Source organism: Gopherus flavomarginatus, chromosome 7 (genome assembly GCF_025201925.1).
Source record: "Gopherus flavomarginatus isolate rGopFla2 chromosome 7, rGopFla2.mat.asm, whole genome shotgun sequence".
Classification (NCBI taxonomy): Eukaryota; Metazoa; Chordata; order Testudines; family Testudinidae; genus Gopherus; species Gopherus flavomarginatus.
Window position 1 is genome coordinate 1,009,493 of NC_066623.1, and position 19,873 is coordinate 1,029,365.

The following is a 19,873-nucleotide window of genomic DNA, read 5'->3' on the forward strand; positions in this document are numbered from 1 at the left end:
CACTATAGAAATAACCATGTTAGAATGAGCCTACCGTCACCTTCCCCTGAATGGGCAGCTTGCCCTACCGGGGGAGCAATAACTATCTCTAGAGCCGTGCTCTAAGCTGGGGGGGGGGGAGGGAGGGCGGCTAATTTCTTCACAGCAACGTGTCACCAGCCAGGAGAGTCCGGTAGCTGAGCCAACCTCCCTGGGTGAGACTGGATGAAACTCATCCACGGAGGAGATGTACATCACTCACCAGCTCGCAAGCCGTCACTGCAGAGAGACTACAGGTAGAATCTCATGCTGCTTGTTAACCAGCACCTGCCCGACCTCAGGGAGACAAAACACACACGACGAAGTCAAGAGTAAAGTTAAACTTTACTTTACAGTAATTGTTTTCTTCTATATACAAAGAATTACAGTACATGTTCTGGGAGCACCTGGAGAAGGCCAACCCTCTTTTCATTATCATAAGTTTCACATACACAGCCAACATTCTAAGGGGAGCAAAGTGAAATTAATCAATGGTCCGAGACACTCCCCTTCTCCCTCTTCTAAAAATAATAGATATATACTGTAAATATATACGCCTCTCTCGCGCCATTGCCTGTTCTTTGCACAGGACGTGGGGCAGGGGAGACCAGGCGAGTTCTGTGTAACACCATTACATTAGACAATCTTTCACAAACTCCCATGTGCTGTGTTCATCCACCATCCACTTGCTCCCTGCGTGCACACACAAATAAAGCACTGGCACAGTCATGGCAGACCACAGTGATACTTGGCAACTCCTTCCTGCAGTTGTTACTCAGGCACTGTTCTCAGTTACTTCAGTAGAAGTTTTGCTACAGCATGGGCCCTGCACGCTGTCCATCTCTCCAACTCCAGGGCAGCCAGTGTGTTTGAGGCCTGACATGACGTTCAAGTAGGAACGCTATCACACGCATTCTTCATTCAGATCGTTAGCACTAATCACACTGGAGCAATTTGCCTCTACAGCCCCCCTCTCTGCTGCATGACCTTGTGGCGTTAGTCCTAACCTCTTAGTTCCTGCAGCGAAGGAAGAGGAGTGTACTTTAAGCACAGAAGGCTGGCAGTGCCCCACATGGAGGAGAGCTGCTTCGCTTTTTACATACATTTCTCCCCTGTACTTTTAAGCAGCTTCTTACAAACCTGATCAATCCCTCATTTCATCATTTATTCCTCTGGGCAAGGAGGGGGAACCCCTCCCTTGGTCACAGCACACAAAAGCCCTGCAGAGGCACATCTTGCTCCAGTTCCTGAACGGTGGGGAGGGCTCAGAAGAGAATTTCCCTGTAGGCTCTGACACCTGTTCAGTCCTGGGGCACACACTGCAGGCAGGGGGGGGAAGGAGCTACTGGACTGATACAAGCCTAGTGCAGTGTTCAGGAGAACCAGTGCAACAGGAAAGGGCCAACCCTGAGGCTGAGCACAACTTTCCACCCCCAGTTCTGCCATGGCATGGGGGCTAGCCCAGTGGGCAGGGGTAGCTGTGTGCACTTTACACCAGGCTCCCACTGTCCTAACAATGGCAGATCAGGGGGCAGAGTGCCAAGTGTATGCAAGGCCAGGCCTCTGCTGCCAAGCTGCTCTACCATTGCTCCGGGAGCATCTCTCACTTGCTAACACACTAACTGCTTGTTAGAAAATACAGAGCTTTCAGCACCATTAGCCCCTGCCCATCTCAAAGCAGTGATCTTGCTAATGCTCTAATTCCATTCTCCTGTGTCTGACTGATTGGTTCTCAAACTCCTGTATCATATGGGTCTGCAAGTAGCTTAACTGACTTCGCTCCAATCCTTTATCCTCCCTGCAGACACCAACAGAGCATGCTGACTGTTCAGTTTGCTTTACAGGTTCCCAGCATAAAGGTCCAAAATCCAGTTCCTCTAGGTCAATGGTTCTGAAACATCATAAAACTGAAGCCAGCTCAGTCCCCTACGGTAACACAGAAGAACATGCAAGTCCCAGCCCATGCATAGGTCTTTTTTTTCTTTTTTAAACACAGACTCACTGGCCCCTTGGTCTGGTTTGAAGGCGGCTCAGATCTGGATAACATCAGAACAATGTGGGTGTTCCTGTGAGCCCTGTCCTGTCTGTTTCAGCCACTCTAACAAAAGCCCAGCCCCGCTACCAGAGAAGGAAGGATTCAGCTTGCAAAGGAACTGCAGCCGCAGGGCTGGGGGACATGAACTTAGCCTGGCTGTGCTGAGCAGCCAACCTCTGTACAATAGCACCACGAGAGCCCAAGTATTTAGCCAAGGGCAAATGTAAGATTACAACGTTCCCTAGCAACAGGACATAGCACTATTCGTTTGTCGAGATTTCCCCAAGAGGTAGATCGAGTACTCCCGGGCCAGCCTCCCAGAGCCACTCCTCTAGCCCACGGTGCAGCATATCACTCTGCTGCCAAGATGGCAGAGGGGTCTGGCTGGCTTCACTGAGAACATCACATCAGGACATCTCTAAAGGAAGGAATCTGCTTTCACTTTATTACCTGGTCGCCAGGAGCCCAGCTAGCTTGCTCCATGCAAAGCTCCTGCTGAAGGTAACGGGAAAGTGAAGGAACAACTATTGATAATCTCCTCTAGATCCGTCCCTTCTCCAAGGGCACAAGAACCCAATGAGCAGGGAGGCCTGTTACATTGGACAAGTTAGTAACTGGATCCCAACAGCTGCTTCCAATGGTGCAGTACTAGCAAGGAGACGTACTATTGTAGACAAGCCTCAGGCAACTGACACCATGTGCTGAGCAGCTGTTCAGAACCGATGTCTGCACGAGTGGCTCAGGATCATGGCAAGTCTGCTGTAACGTTCCCAGCTAGCAGCTAGTTCCCATGGTGTAAGGCTCAGTATGATGCTGTAATTCAGGGCACTGTATAGTTGAGAGATGTACATTGAGAGTTAAGGTTAAATTTAACAGAAATCCAAACACGTTAAGGTATTGAAATGCACAGTTCAGATTCCCAAACAACCCTGCCTCCGCCCCGTAGGGATGTCAGCCAAGAACCATTCAGTTAGGATTGATGCTCATCGGTGCCTGTGATCTCCGATTAAACTGAACTGACTTTTCCAGACAGAGTCTTTTCCTCATTTTTCATTTCTGCCTTTACAGGGATGAGTTAAAGTTGTTTACACAATTTAACTGTGCATAGTCTCATCTTACCATGCTGTATTTCTTTTCTGTTTAACATTAACTTCAAATTCCCTGGGTTTAATAATGCTTGTTTAAAATTAATCACAACATCCCTGTATATTTGACCCTAATTTACTAATATGTATTCTCTACCTTAACTCCATCATACGTTTTTCTCTGTGGATTTGTTTTCTTTTTAACTACTAAAGTTTTCATATGTGATCAGTAAACAAAACTCACAAAGCAACAGCTACCAAGGGATATTTTTAATGATCTGAAGATACGTAGCATGAGCCTTAACCATCTTTTAAAATTGTAATTTTTATGTCCGGATTCACCAGTGCACTGGCTGCTTTCTGCACTTGGGAGCAGTGCCGAGGTGGATAATTAAGCTGCATTTGCCATTGTTTTTCATCATCAGAGCAGTGCAATGCCCCCTACCCCTTCCCTCCATATTTCCCGGTGCAAACACACGCCCCCATTTCTCCCTGCTGGATAGATTTGGTGCAACAGGTAGGTTTTGAAAAGACCTCATTACTATTAAGCGCCATTATTTTGCAGTTATTCTTCATAAAGGAAGGTTACTTATAGTAACAGGAGAGCTTCGAGATGTCCCAGCAGGTATTCACTGTGGATGCACATGTGCTCTGGGAGCCCAGGACTGGACATTCTTCAATAGGGGTGTCTGTTGGACCACTCACATGCCCTGCGTCTCCTTGTGCTGTGAACCAAGGGGATAAGGGGTTGCATGGACCGACGGCCTCTCCAGTTCCTACTCTACCATGAATCCTGTGAGGATCCAAAGCTGGAGGACGAGGCTGGGTCTGCAGCAACCACACAGAAGAAAGAACCTTCCCTTTTGGTCCCAATGGCTACTCACTGTGAGTGAGTCCCAGGCAGGTGGCCAGGGCAAGACGAGTTCTGCACACAGCTCACAGAATGGCTGAGTCGAAGGAAGCATCCTCAGCTGAGGCCTGATTCAGTGACTAGTGTCCTGTGAACACGTGACCGGAGCGCCAAGTCACCACTCTACAAACTTCAGAGGGGTCCCTTGGCAGGATGCCACTGCGGCAGCTTGTGCGCTGGTCGAATGAGCCCTGACAGCCTGGAGAGGAGGGGTTCCCGCCCTCTCAGAGCAGAAAAGGATGCAGCTGGAAATCCATTCTGAGTGTCTTGGAGAAGATATTGCTTCTCCTTTCATCCTCACAGCTTTGGACATACAGCCGTGGAGATCTCCTGCAGGGCCTTGTCCCATCCCGACAAAACAACCGAGCTATCCAGCATCCAGAGAGCAGCTTCCTGCCCTCACTATTCCTGTGAAAATCCAGGTAATACATAGGCAGGTGAACGGCTGGTTACAGTGGAAGTCAGCTGGAACCTGGGATACTATCTCAAGGACACTGTCTCTGTGAATGACAGGATCAGGCAGGTCTGCCACTGGGCCCAAACTCACCCATTCTCCTGGCCAAGGTAACAGCTTTAAGGATGGTTACCTCCAAAGAGCAGGACTGAGGTGGAGGCTCAGGGTTCAAACAGTGGTTTCATGAGTTGGAAATGGACCAAGTTCAGGTCCCAGGACAGAGGCACCGTGGGAAAATTCTGATAGTGCCTTTTAAGAACCTGATTCTTGTGGGATGGGTGAGAACAGATCAGTCCTCTACTGAGGATGAAAGGCATCGACAGCTCTAAATAAACCCTTAATGAAATGATGGACAGCACTGCTGACTTCCAGGAGAGGAGACAGTCCAAGACAAGAGGAATGCCAGACTCCTCTGGAGGCAAACTGTGCCTTTGACACCACACGGAGAGCTGCTTCCACTCAGCAGTGTAACACTTCCTTATAGAGAGTTTCCTGCTACTGAGAAGCATGGATCTTTGAGTAGGATCTCTCTAAGTCTGTTGCCCATCCAAAAAACAGGCTGTCAGATGAAGAAATATGGGTTTGGATGGGTGGTCCTGTCCCTATTCTGTGACAGTAGGTCCAGAAATGGCTGTAGGCAAATGTATAGCAAAAGCAATAAATCAAGTACTTCCTGTTGTCCTGGGTTGCCAAGAAGTCACAAAATGGGGATCCCCACTGGATCAAGTGGAGCTCCCCTTCATGGTCTGCGTGAGAACGCCTGCCGAGGCTGTCCGCTAAGGAGTTCTCATTCTCCCCAGTAGGTGCACTGCAGAGAGGATGAGCTGATGCTGGATGCACCAGCTCCACGCTGGACAGCCTCCCTGCCGAATGATGCAGACCTTGTTAATATAGCAAAGAGTGGTCATGTTGTCTGATCGGACCTGGACAGAGTGGCTCAGATAAAGGGGAGGACTTGTATGCATGCTTTGTGGACGGCCCAAAGCTTGAGCAGGTTGATGTGGCATGTGAACTCTTGCTAAGTCCAGGAACTCTGATCTGTGTAGTCACGCAGGTGGGCCCCCAGCCAAGTCAGGCTGCATCTGTCACAAGTGTCTTTGGCAGTGGGGTGGGAGCAAAGGGAATCCCCACAAATACCGACTCCCTTTTCCTAACAGGCGAGAGATACCCGAATGCTGGAAGGAAGGGCGACTCTCTTGTCTGAGGAGTCCTTGCGTTGACTTTCCTCAGCCAAGCCTGGAGACTGCAGTGGGGAAGCCTGGGGATGGGTGTAGGTGCGTGTCACCACAAGGCCTAGGACCAGACTGTCTGATGACTTAGAAGTTGGATACTGAGGTCTCTCATTGTTAGGAATCTGTCCTGTGGTAAGTAAATTCTGGGTGCAAGCAAGTCAAGAACAGCTCCAATAAATTCTGCAGTCATGGGTGTTAAATGGACTTTCTTGGGTTTACCTCAAGTGCCAAGGAGAGGCACAGGTCAAGCAAGGCAGCGAATGCTGTATGCACTGCCTGATACCATCATCCCTTGAGGAGCCAGTCACCTAGACAGGGATGTGTGTGGTAGCAGTGATGGTGTAGGTGCGCTGCACTCCTGTCAGGACTTTCGTAAAAGCTGCCAAAAGGCCCCGGGGGGCACCAGGTACTGGAAGTGCTCTGACCCCACCATGGAACGCAGGAGTTTCCTGTCTGCATGTACGTGAAAAGGCATCCTTTAAATCCATGGTCATCATCTGGACTGCTGAACGGCAGCTGCCAGAGTCCAGGATGGGTCCCTGCCCCTCTTCCTTTTGGGAATCAGGAAGTATCTGGAGTAAAAGCCCTTTCCCTGGCATTGAGCAGGTACCAGTTCTGTTGCTTCTAGTTGGATTGGGGATTCCACTTCTGTCTGAAGAGCGCCTGGTGAGAGGGGACCCTGAAGAGGGATGAGGATGGGGATTTTGCAGAAGGGACAGGGACTGGATTGTGTAGCTGGCTGAGATGATGCCAAAGGGCCATCTGTCAGAAGTTAAATGTTGCAATATCAGAAGAAAACAGGTTAGATGGCCACCAAAAGGAGTGGGGAGACTGGACAGACAAGCACTGGAGGTGCGAGGCTCTCGACTGTCCCCACGATGACCAGACTTACTGAGAGACGTCTGGCTCAGCAAGACAGGGTGCTGGAGTCCTGAGCTGGCAGGGAAAGCAGGAGCAGAGGTAGTCATGGCACATCGGGTGGCAGCTCCCAAGGGGGTTCTGTGATCCAAACCATCACATGCCCCCAAATGATAGATCTTCTAGAGTGGCTTGAATCTCCTCAGGGAGACCTGACGCCTGCAGCCATGATGCCCATCTCATGATCGAGGCAGCCACAGAGCAGGAAGCCATGTTCACTGCATTCAGGGATGCCTGCAGAGATGACCCGGTTACAAGCTTTTCTTTATCTGGAACAGCATGGAAGGTAGCTGGATTGTGCCAAAGGTTTTCAGCAGGCCGAAGATGGCCTCATTTATAGAGAGAGTGCTTTGAAGTGGGTTTCAGAGCGCTGGAATCTCCTGGTACCGCCAGTGCTGGCTCTTGCTCCCTGTGAACTCTGGGTGCCCCTGGTCCGGGGCTTGGATTCTCACTCAGCCCCGAGGGCTGGATTCTCACTCAGCATCCCCTTCTTTGACGACTTATGAGAGGACTTGTCAGTCTTCTGAGGAGTGTGTCTTTCTCTACCCTCTTCATGCATCCTCAGGTCTGCTGGAGAGCTCCATCAGTGCCTGCGGAGTCTGAGCTGCCGGGACTGCCCAGCACAAGGGGGAGAGGAAGGAGAAGCAGATCTCACACTTCGATGGGATGTGAGATTCCCGGAGGCAGCAGAGACAGGTCTTGTGAGCACTGGTCAACAGGAAGACTTGGCATGCAACACAGTGCTTGAGACCTGGGGTCTTGGGCGCAAATGCCTTTGACGTAGGGGGAATAAAGTGGAGGGAACCTCATGCCCCCACTAACAACTACTTGAAAAGCCCTAGCTAACTAATTAAAGGAGCCACATAACCAATAAACCATTAAAACCATGTTTAATGTTTACTGAGGCTAAGAGACTAACAAAGACAAGAGGGCCTGTCCCAAAATGCGAGCGGTAGCAAGGAACTGGAGAGGCAGTTGATCTGCACTGTCACTTATATGCCCTCAGTTCATAGCAGAGCACAGATATGGACCAACGGACACGGCTATTGAAGCATTTCTGGTCCTGAATGCTTGGAACATGTGCACCCCAGGGCCAGACCACAAAGATGAACCGAGTGTTTTCTCCAGCAGCAAGAGGCTGGTGCACAGCATCTTATCCTACAGAGAAGCTCACCAAAGGTTGCCCTTCCAAACAGGCACACTCGCCCACTGGCCTCCTCATCACCGCTGCCATCACTCTGAGTGGCACCGAGGCCACAGGTGAAGTCCTCATGGGAGGCAATGGCTCTATGCAGTCAGGGGACTGAGAGGAGCAGATGAGTAGAGGTGATGACCATCTTGCTAAAGGCAGCTAATGACCTCAGTCCCTTGGAGAACAATGGGAGCCTGCAGCTATTTTGCAAGAGGGCTTTTACTGGAGGGTTTCTATGAACCTTCTTCAGCATCTCTCAAAGGGGAAACTTTCAGTTACGAACAGACAGAAAACACGTCTCTTAACCTGAAACTCTTCTTTCCAAAAACTGCCCCTTGCACTAGATCTACTCAGGAGCCACCTCTTGCAGCAACACCTCAGCTGAGACAATTTGGGGGGAAAAATGTCTGATGCCTCTTTGTTATGTAGAATGTGTTTGTCCTCAACAATGATTGTGAATTCCTGCTGTAAGTCCAAATCTTAACTCCACCTTACCTGTGCGACAGCCCCTCTATCTGGTACTGATGGCTCTAGTGTAGATGCACCCTGAGTCTCTCTTTCTCCATTAAATCATTTGATCTTGGTAGAGCTCAGTGTTTCTCTCTGACTGTTTCTCTCTCTACTATCCTACATGAGCACTAACATGTTTGCAACGCTATTTTCTATATAAAGAATCCAGTGACTTGAATTACTGATGCGAATTCTAAAAGGTAGCAATGGAAATAAATGGCATTTAAACAGCCCCAATACAAATGTCTCCTCTGGCATCCAAGTCAGCAGATGCAGCTGGCTGCCACAATCTCAAACAGTGGAATTCAATTTTGTTTCCTTTCATGTAGATTTACCTGGCAGACAGTGTGCCAGTCTGACCCTGAGGCTGAAGTCACTTTAGTCCTCCCCAGATAGAAGCAGCCTTGGTTCCAGCAGAGCATGTCTCAGGGATCGCATGTAGAGGCAAGAGAGCATTCTGTCTCAGAGATCCCTTCAGGCCGTGGCCTGTTTGCCGAGGTTGCCAACAGCGTTCGGACATAAAGCTGTTAATTTCTTCTCCATCATATTAACTTACAGAGATGTTCCCATCCCTCCTCTAGCCTGGGATAACACAGAAGTGGCCACCCAGCCACGGTTCTTCAGCGCTCTGCAGCTCGCTAGCGAGGGGCCGGGGCACATCCCGCTCCCCGGGAATTCAGCCCCATGCAGAGAGGAAGATCCCACTAACTGCACAGTCCCTTCCACCTGATACAGAACAACTGCTTCCTGGTTTCTTCACTTCTCCTATCTCTCTCGGTGTAAGAGTGTTTATTTGTATTAACTTCTAAACTGACACAAACACTGCCTGTAAGTGATATTTCCCAGTGCAGATTCGTATTTACCCAAGCAGGTGCACAGCTATTCTAAAGTCAGCTCTGTGAAACGTGTCAGTTGGAAGATGGGTGGACTGGAAAACTGGATCTGTACAGAAAAGGTCTGGAGGGAGAAGAGAAGAGAAATAGTGGTGTAGTCAAGTGAGTGGTGTAAGGCTGTGGGCTTAAAATGTCATGCAATGTCTCAATCTACTTTCACTATTCAAATGGGAGCTCCTAAATAACTGCTAAGAGTGCTGGAGGGATTCTGCTGCTGTGAACCTCACCCTAGATTTAAACACATGATTTATGAGAATGATTCTTCAAACCTGCGCTCACTGAGAACTTCTCCATTGTAAAGACTTAAAATAGCCTGCACCAAAAATATTCACAGTTTATTTTTCATGAAACAAATAACTAGGTAACACATGACATTGCAAAACAGAGTTGGACAAAGCAGTGCAGATGTCTTTTCTTGTTCTAGCTCCTCTGGCTGGGCGGCTGGCACAGAGGACACTCTACTCACACAATCTACATGACGAAGTCCAGCTCATGGGAAGGGCTATCAATGTCAATTAGAGATTTATTTTCCTTCTCACACATGATAAATACTTAACATACGGAACCTCATTACCGTTTTTTTTTTGTAATTTTGTTTTTATTTTAAAAACTTAATAAAATGCCCTTAGTTTATCCTCTCTCAATGGCTCTGAGGAGACATACTGATTCCCCTTGTGCAGGAGTCATGCAAAACAATAGCTGCTTGCATCTCCCCCAGCTCAGCAGAGATCAGGGACCAACCTGCAGGTCTTCACGGAAAAACAGCACACACACTATGATTCCATAAGCCATAAAGCTTCTCCAAGTCACGAGCTACACTGAGGGGTCTGACACGATTCAGACTGGAGAAGAGACACACGACAGCACTGCCCAGAGGGGACACTCTCTTGGGGAGCTGAGTTTGGAAAGGAGAATGGAGCAGGATTTGCCTTGTTACAGAGATCTCTCTCCCTATCACAGAAACCCGCAAAGCTAATTATTGCTCTCTCAGAGCAGTGAGAACATGCGAGCTGAACGCCAGCCCTGATCTGTTCCTGAGTCAGAGGAAAGAGGCTAGTATAGAACTAAGGCTCTCCCCCTCTGGGGAGAGACCTACCGCTCGCTCTGAAACAATGGGGGACACAGGCTGAAGCTGGACTCCTGCTGCCCAGGTCAGTGGAGCTCAGGCGTGCCACGTAGGTAATGAGTTGGGAGACAGTACTGATCAGACAGTGCTTCCCGATGGCATAGCACACTGCATTGACTGTAGGCAGCACTTACGCAGACTGCCCGGCTACTCCTTCGCAGGTCACAAGCGTCACTGCCTAAGTCCCTGCCTGTAATTCTACCATATCAATGCCACAGCAGAGAGTATTTCTGCCTTAGCAGGCAGGCAAGGTCACTGCCCCCATCAGGTCTACTCAAAATACCAGCCTGGCAAGTCACCAGGCATAGCTACCATTAGTGGAAAAGGGGGGGAGGGAGAGAGAGAGAGGAGAGAGAGGCCAGCCAGGTGCTAGAGCCATTGTGTTCCAGTGTGAGAACTATTACCTTGAGGGGCTGGTTTTCTGACACACAGACACTTCAACATAGTCCAGGTAATTCAAGTCTCCTGTGGGGATTTTTGGTTGGAAATACAGAGGCTAACCAAGGGGAAGGGTGTTGACATGGTTTTCCATTCTGGATACAGCATGCCTTCTGAAGTAGCTTCTTGACTCTGCACTATGGAGTGAATTCCACAGAATTCACTCTGCTAGGCTACCAGCCACTCTGCAAACAGGACTCCTAAGCATGTGGTTGTGATGGGGGAGGAAGAGACTATTTAGTTTGCTAGTTCATGGTAACAACCAAGGTGGAGAAGGAACTGCCTGGAGCGTTCAGAGGGCAGCATCTCTACCCTGTCAAAGGCAGTGCTCGGCATCCAGTAGGGGCCTTACTCATGCTCCACCCTGCTACAGCTGCCTCCAGAGCTCACAGCTTTGTATGTGCAGTGGAAATTCCGCCTGTCCCACGTTACAGAGCTAAGATCCAAGAGTGAGAATCCTGGCAGACGGTATCTTCAGAAACCTTCTCCCCCCACCCCCAATCACAGGGCCTGCGCAGGAGCAGTCCTCTTGCTCACATTGGAATGAACTGTACAGTCTGGCAGGAGCAGGCCCCTCCACTAAGTCCACAGGACTCCGCCATTTTACAACAGCACCTGTGTTTTGGTGAGCCTTGCACTGGTGACAAATACCAATGTGCATACTCAGGCAAACACTTGCAAAGGAAAACCCTGTGGGGAAGGAGAATTGGGCAGCACAAGTGCTAAATCCCTTCCCCTCTTCAGAGTCTAGCAAAGACATGTGTCCAATTACTCTGTGCACCATTTAATCATTTGAAACATCTGAGATCCCAGTTCAGACTAGTTGTTCTGCTTCCATTAAGAACAGTTAAGAGAAAGAAAATTGCTTCCTCAAGGCCATTTAGCTGTTTTGGAAACCCCTTGTGGATGCAGACCTCGCATGCAGACGCGTTAGATCAGTAACGTGACCATTTCAATGGAATTAGAGATTTTATCCGGAGTGGACTCTTTATTTCAACGTTACCGTTTCTAAAAGGAAGAGGAAAAGGTCGCTGATGCTCACTTTCTGTGGCTGGGCCATATTCCGGTTTAGGTAAACGTCCTTGCTTATGTCATGACAGCGCCTGGGCTCGAGGCTGCGCTCAGGGACGTGAACAAACAAAACAAAGAAAATCCCTCTCCCCAAACAAACCGACTGCAACCTGCCTGCCTCATTCACTGACTTCACTTCGGTTTCGATTCAGCCAATTCCTGACTGGGAGAATCCTGGTTACGGACTAGCACTATGTTTTGCTCAGGCAAAGGGGCCTGCCCCAGGGGTGTCTGTGCTTTTCCAGAGAGCCAAGGGATCTGCTCAAATGTCTGAATGTTCCTGGCAAGCCATGAAGCCTGTTCTGGGGGCACTGGTGCTTCTCTGGCAGGCCGGGGGGTCTGTTCAAATGTACGTAACCTCTCTGCTGTCCAAGGTCTCTGCTCTGTGGGTGCTGATGCCACTTCCCGGTCAGCCTGAGTCGGCGGCTCAGCTGTCTGTAATTTCTCTGTGGTGCGAGGGGACTGCTCTGCAGGCATCAGTGCTTCCACAGTGGGCCAGTGGGGTGGCTCATATGTCTGCAATTTCTCCATGGGCCAAGGTGCCTGTACCATGTGTGTCACTGCCTTCCCTGCAAGCCGAGGGGTCTGCTCCTCAGGTAAACAAGTTCGCTCCACCGCTGTGGCTCCCCTCTCTTTTGGCTGAGCATTCTGATCCCCGGGCCTTAGTGCTTTCTCAGACAACAGCAGCCCTGGAGCTGCGGAAGGCCTGTCCAACGCCTGACGCTGCAGGGCCCCGGCGGCGGGAGCCTCATCTGACAGCAGGGGCTGCGGGCCCTTGATGGGAGACTTGTCCATCAGCTGAGGCCGTGGGACCCTAGCGAGGGCGGGAGACTCGTCCAACAGCTGAGGCCACTGAGCCTGGGTAGCAGCGGGGGACTCGTCCAAGGGAAGAGGATGCAGGCCCTTGGTTGGAGACTCATCTGCGGGAGGAGGCGATGGAGCTCCAACAGTGGAAGGAGACTCATCTGAGCGCAGAGGCTGCTGGCCTGTGGTGGTGGCAAGAGGCTTGTCCGACTGCTGAAGCCTCAGAGATACAATGGTGGGTTGTTTATCTGACTGTAACCTCAGGGCCATGGCAGCAGCAGGCTTGTCTGATGGGTGCAGCCTCAGGGCCACGGTAGAGCAGGTCTTGTCCGATGGCTGCAGCCTCAAGGCCACAGCGGAGCAGGGTTTGTCCGATGGCTGCAGCCGCAGAGCCAGGGCAGAGCAGGGCTTGTCCGACGGCTGCAGCCGCAGAGCCAGGGCAGAGCAGGGCTTGTCCGACGGCTGCAGCCGCAGAGCCAGGGCAGAGCAGGGCTTGTCCGACGGCTGCAGCCGCAGAGCCATGGCGGAGCAGGGCTTGTCCGACGGCTGCAGCCGCAGAGCCACGGCGGAGCAGGGCTTGTCCGACGGCTGCAGCCGCAGAGCCACGGCGGAGCAGGGCTTTTCCGACGGCTGCAGCCGCAGGGCCACAGCGGAGCAGGGCTTGTCCGACGGCTGCAGCCGCAGGGCCACAGCCAGAGGCAGCCTGTCAGAAGGGGAATGCGTGAGGCCCAGGACTGCAGGCTGGTGGTCAGAGGGCTGAGTGTTTTGACGGTTAGCCGGCGGGACTGTGGGAGGCACATACTCACGAATTTCCCCTGGCTCTAGAGGGTTGGGTCCGCAGGGATCATGCTCTGTGCATGATAAGCGTCCATCCAATTTGGAGATAAAGAGCATGCCCTCCCGGTGCTGCTTGCAGAAGGAGCTGGGACACATCTCACAGAAGGAAGCTGCTTCTTTGCCACACACATCACACTGATGCCAAGGGCACTCCCACTTCCCTGCAGCACAAACAGAAGAAAAGGTATCTTAGGAGGGAATGTAACAAAGCTACCCAGTTGGAAAGCTATGGCCCAGGGTCGGGGAGACCTGCTTGTAATGGCTGTCACTAAAACAGTGCCAGAAATTCCCCTTCTCTGCTCCTGCACCAGTTGCCTTGCAACCATTACACCAAGCACAGAAGGAAACCCAGACTCCCCGTAGCACAGGGCTAATGCAAGGAAAGTTCTGCTTTCGAGCTAACCCCCCTACTGAAAGGTTCCAGAAGTTTCCAGTTTCAACTAGGGCTGAATGAATTTGAGGGCAACTTCCTCCCTTCACACTGATGTGAGGGAAGACGCTGGAAGACAAGGAACTAAGGGCTTGTCTACACTACCATGCAGGGTTGATCTAAGATACGCAACTTCAGCTACATGAATAGCGTAGCTGAAGTCGACGTACTTAGATCTACTTACTGCCATGTCTTCACGGCGGTAAGCCGATAGCTGATGCTCTTCTGTTGACTCCGCTCACGCTGCTCGTTCTGGTGGAGTACCGGAGTTGACAGGAGAGCACTTGGCGCGATTTATCGCGTCTAGACTAGATCGATCACTGGACTGATCGTTGCCCACTGATCCAGCAGGTAATATAGACAAGCCCTGAGTTTCTCTTGTCTACCCTTGTGGGCACAGGACAATAGTTCTTTACAGAAGCAGTCTGGAGTTTCATTCACTGCTAGTATCAGAACCATCCTGGAGAAGAACAATCACCCCCACTTGTGCAGCTGAGTCAATTGCAGGCCTTTCTGTGGATTCAACCCGTAGTGCTCCCGAGCCGGGCACACACTGCACTTGTTGTCACTGGCTACCAAAAGCCTTTCGTTTACAGATCCATAGAATCTAAGCCCAGAAGGGACCATTAGATCACCTGGTCTGACCTCCTGCGTACCACACACCATGGCATTTTACACTGCTACCCCTGTATGGAATCCAGCCACTTGTGTCTGGCTAAAGCATCTTCCAGAAAGGCACCAGCCTGGCTCTGAAGCCATCAAGAGACGGAATATCCACCACGTCCCCCAGGAGTTTGTCCCACCGGTTAATCACCCTCACAGTCAAAACTGGGGCCTAATTTCTCATTGAATATGGCTGGTTTCAGCCACCCACCATTAGTTCTTCCTTTAGATTACAGTGCCATGTAGTAGCCAATCTTTTACCTGTGAAGGTACTTATACTCCATAACCAAGTCATCTCTCAGCCCACGTCCAGACTACCCGCCGTATCGGCGGGTTAAAATCGATTGCTCGGGGATCGATATATCGCGTCTAGTCTAGACGCGATGTATCGATCCCCGAGCGCGCTTACATCGATTCCGGAACTCCATCAACCCGAACGGAGTTCCGGAATCGACACGGAGAGCCGTGGACATCGATCCCGCGCCATGAGGACGGTGAGTAATTCGATCTTAGGTATTCGACTTCAGCTACGTTATTCACGTAGCTGAAGTTGCATATCTAAGATCGATTTTCCTCCCCTAGTCTGGACGAGGCCTCAGTCTTCTTTTTAATAGTCTAAGCAATTGAGCTCTGTATGAGGAGAGAGTTAAGGCATCTTCTCCAGCTCTCAAATCATATTTGTGGCTCTTTTCTGAGCCTTTTCAATTTTCTAACATTCTTTTAAAAACATGGACACAGTATTCCCAGTATCTTCTCAGCGAGGCCATATATAGAGGTGAAATTAGCTGCTGCCTCCTATGCACTACTGCTGCTTACACATCCCAGGATTGCACTGGTTGGTTTTTCACAGCATTGTCCTGGGAGCTCACGCTGAGCTGCTTGCTCACTGTGAGTGCCTAAAACCTTTTCAGAATCACAGGTGCCCCACTCGGTGGCGATGGCCTGCATTCCTTGTCCCTAGATGTATAATGTTGCATTTGGCTATATAAAAACCCATTTTGATTGAATGGGCCTGCTTACCAAGCAATCCAGATCCTTCTGTCTGACTCCCTGCCCTCATCACTATTTACCACTGTGCCAGTCTCTGTGTCACCTGCAAATTTTATCAGAAGTGATTTTATATTTACTTCCAGATCACAGATCAAAATGTTGAATAGCGTTGGGCCTAGTACCAGCCCCTACAGCCCATTAAAACACCTGCACTCAGTGATGATTCTCCATTTATGGTTACTTTGAACTCTGTCAGTTAGCCAGTTCTGAAGCCATGTAATCTGTGCTGTATTGCTATTGTAAAGTGCCCATTTTCAAAACCTGAACATCAAGTGGTCCTGTAATAGGATGGCTTGCCCTTGGGATGGAGAGCCTGGGGCTACGCCAACCTGGTAACAGGACAAACCCCACCCATAAGGGCCCAGGGGATTTCCTGTATACAAAAAGCTGACAGGGCCCAGTTGAGGAAAGAGCCTGCAAGGAGAAAAGTGGTCTCTGTGGGGCCCTGAGTCAGAAGGCCAGTCAGTGCTGGAAAGGAAGCTCAAAGTGGGGACACAGGATCGCCAGGCTAGGAGGCCTGGGACAGACCCGATCAAAACAGGGAAGAGACTGAGAGCCCCAGAGAGGAAGTAAAGAGGCAAGGTAGGAAATGGCTGAAGGAAAACTGCAACATGGGAAAAGGAGAGTACAGGGCCCTGGGCCAGAGCCCAGAGTCAAGGGAGGCACTAGGTTCCCTTACCAGCCCCAGCAAAGGGGGCTGCAGGCTGAACCTCGAAGACAGGTTGAAGAACAGAGCCATAGAGGGCAGGATAATTGGTTTTTGCCTTTCAGACATGTTTGGGAAGCCTTAGTTTGGACAAGTGTGGCACCAGAAGGAGTGGATTTAAGACGGTGACCCAGTGGGCGGACTGAGTTACTACTCCAGCACTGGTGACCACTGGCAGGGGGCACGAGCCCTGTGGGAGAGCTGCAATACCGTATCTGGTCCTGAGGGGGTGCCTGGGGTGAGTGGACTCGCTTACAGGTACTAAGTCAAACACCTCACAAAAGTGTATTTTAAATCTAGGCAGTTACCTTTATCAACCAAACTTGTATCTCGTTAAAGAATGAAATCAGGTTTGTTTGATAAGACCTATTTTCATAAAACCACATTGACTTGTATTAATTATATTCCTGTCTTTTAATTCTTTATCAATTAAAACCTGTATCAGCTTTTGTTTTATTTTGCTAGCCAATAAATAGCTGCATCATCCCATTTGCCCTTCTGAATATGGGCACAACACTAGTACTCCTCCAGTTTTCTGCAATTTCCCCAGTATTCCAAGATTTATTAAAAATGAACATCAACAGACCAGAGATATCCTCAGCCAACACTTTCAGGACTCTTGGGTGCTGAATTAAAAATGTATATCCCTAGCAGTTGTTGTCTAACACTCTCCTCAGTCACTAATGGATTGGAAAATACGTCTTTATCCTCACGTGATAAAAGTCCTTTATCCTGCTTCTTTCCAAATACAGAAGAGAAATATTTATTAAATACTTCTCTCTCTTCTGCATCAATATGAACAATTTTACCATCTGCATCAAGTAATGGGCCAATACCACCACTGGGATTTATTTTGTTCCTGATATATTTTTAAAAAATCTCCTCACTGACCTTAGCCCTGCCAGCAATGGGTTTTTCCCTGCTATCTTTAGCTTCTCTTATCAATTTTCTAAACTTCATAACTTCTAATTTATATTATTATTATTATTATTATATTTCCCCCTTTTTTCGTATTTGTTATATATTGATATTTTATTTCTAATTTGCCACTGAACCAGGATGGACTTTTAACCAAACTTCTCCTCTTTCTTGATTGTGGAGTTGTGGCTTTTGGGTCATCTAATAACTCTCACTTTTCATTCACATTTTACTGCCTAAATGTGTTTCTGCTTCCCCAGCTCCCAATTTTTCTCGTAATTTTTCTCTGCTTCAGGAAATGAGCCCTTTTGAAGCACCCAGTGTATATATTACTGGTTGGGACTGTTCTCTGTTCGCTCACAATGAATTGTAAACAGGTCATGATCACTGGTCCCTAGGTAACCACCAACTTCCAGTCCAGTGATCAACTCAACTTTATTCATTACACTGAGGTCCAATATAGAATTGCATCATGGTGGGTGTGATATCTCTTGTCTTGGAAAATTACAATCTATAATTTTTCGAAGCTCCAATTGTGTATTACTGCTGGTGAGCAGAGAATCTGCTTTCCCCAAGCCAGGCCTAGCAGTGCAGGTCTGTACAGTTACCTTCCCAAGAGCAGAACCCAGAGGAGTTGCCCCAGGCATTACTGACCTGCTGGCCGTTTGGTCAGATTGAGGCAATCTGCGTGGTACACTTTTGGGCAGCCTGTCTTCTTACACGAAACTAGCTGCCCTCCGTCTCCACAGCTGAAGCACTCATCCTCTCGCTCTTTCATGATCTCTGCCTGTGACCTGCGCTTCATCTGCTGCCGTCTTTTCAACTTCTTGGACTTCTCCTCTGTAAGGTTAGGGGGATTCTGCAAGTAAGAGCATACAGATTAACACTGGTCTCTGCCCCCACTCCTTCCTTTCTGCTCCCTCTGGCTGATCTAAGCAAGTGGCACAGGCCATGCTGAAGTATCTTCCTACAGGAGAGCTGCCCATCTAGCATACAACTGTCATCTCCAAAACAAGGCAACTGGGGATACTCTGCATGTTCAAACAGAGGAAAAACTGGAATGAAATCCAAAGCCAAGTAACAATTCCATCTGTACACAGCATGGCCAAGCCACTTGAATTCCTGAGTTTCACGCCAGACTAACTTTCCTCCCTAGGCATGGACCCAATCTCGTCTTTTTTTTTGGTAAACGAGAATCAAAAACTGGTATGTTGGTGATTGAATGACAAATTCCAGGCAGTGAGATTAAACAAAGGGAGAGATGTATGTGTTTTTACATATTAAAGAATTAAAAGTAGATTTGCTTTATCTTACCCTGAAAAGTATCAAAGCCATGGACCGTGATACGGGGACATTAGCTTCCTGTTATGGAGTGCACATTTTAATACCTGAAGAGTTTTTAAAACCCCTCATGATACATGCCGGGCAGGGGGTGCAGCAGAGGCAGCTGGAGCCCCGGCCCTTTAAATAGCCCCCAAGCCCCCCACTATTGAAGGGCTCTGGAGGCTATTTAAAGGGCCCGGGGCTCCCCTGCTTCTACCCCGCCCCGGACCTTTTAAATAGCTGCGGGAGCCCTGGGGAATGCATGGGGGCTGCAGGGCTCCGGCGGCTATTTAAAGGACCGGGGTGGCAGAGGCAGCTGGAGCCCTGGCCCTTTAAATAGCCCCCAGAACCCCCCGCTACCCCAGGGCTCAGGGGGCTATTTAAAGGGCCTGGAGCTCCAGCCGGGGCCGCGGGGCTCGTTGCGCTCCGGCCGGGAGAGCGGGGCCGCGGGGCTCGTCGCGCTCCGGCCGGAGCTCCAGCCAGGAGAGCGGGGCTGCGGGGCTCGTCGCGCTCCGGCCGGAGCTCCAGCTGGGGCCACGGGGCTTGTCACGCTCCGGCCAGAGCTCCAGCCAGGAGAGCGGGGCCGCGGGGCTCGTCGCGCTCCGGCCGGAGCTCCAAGCCAGGAGAGCGGGGCCGCGGGGCTCGTCGCGCTCCGGACGGGGCTCCAGCCAGGAGAGCGGGGCCGCGGGGCTCGTCGCACTCCGGACGGGGCTCTAGCCAGGAGAGCGGGGCCGCGGGGCTCGTCGCGCTCCGGACGGGGCTCCAGCCAGGAGAGCAGAGCCGCGGGGCTCGTCGCGCTCCGGATGGGGCTCCAGTCAGGAGAGCGGGGCTGCGGGGCTCGTCGCGCTCCGGCCGGGGCTCCAGCCAGGAGAGCAGAGCCGCGGGGCTCGTCGCGCTCCGGACGGGGCTCCAGCCAGGAGAGCGGGCCGCGGGGCTCGTCGCGCTCCGGACGGGGCTCCAGCCAGGAGAGCGGGCCGCGGGGCTCGTCGCGCTCCGGACGGGGCTCCAGCCAGGAGAGCGGGCCGCGGGGCTCGTGGCGCTCCGGCCAGAGCTCCAGCCAGGAGAGTGGGGCCACGGGGCTCGTGGCGCTCCGGCCAGAGCTCCAGCCAGGAGAGCGGGGCTGTGGGGCAGCCGTGCTCCCGCCGGCGCTTTGGTCAGGGGAGCGGGGCCATGGAAGCCCCTGGAGCAGACTGCAGCTGGGGTAAGTAAAAAAAATTTAAAAGGCACCTAGAACGCAGGGCCCGATTCCCAGGAATCGGG

At 50.7% G+C, this 19,873-nt stretch overlaps 1 protein-coding gene across 6 annotated transcripts in view; it reads right to left on the reverse strand.

Annotated features, from left to right (window-relative positions):
- Window positions 1-344: 344 nt before the first annotated feature.
- NSD1 (nuclear receptor binding SET domain protein 1) overlaps window positions 345-19,873 on the reverse strand; it is a 133,706-nt gene continuing 114,177 nt past the window's right edge. For 5 of the 6 annotated variants that reach the window (XM_050962909.1, XM_050962911.1, XM_050962912.1 and 2 more), the window contains 2 exons: window positions 17,945-18,149; window positions 345-13,684 (listed from right to left, as the gene is read on the reverse strand). In XM_050962909.1, coding sequence (XP_050818866.1) covers window positions 12,015-13,684; window positions 17,945-18,149 — 1,875 coding nt within the window. In that variant the 3' untranslated portion in view covers window positions 345-12,014. The remainder of the gene's footprint in view (window positions 13,685-17,944; window positions 18,150-19,873) is intronic. The other variant, XM_050962910.1, reaches the window with a different exon arrangement.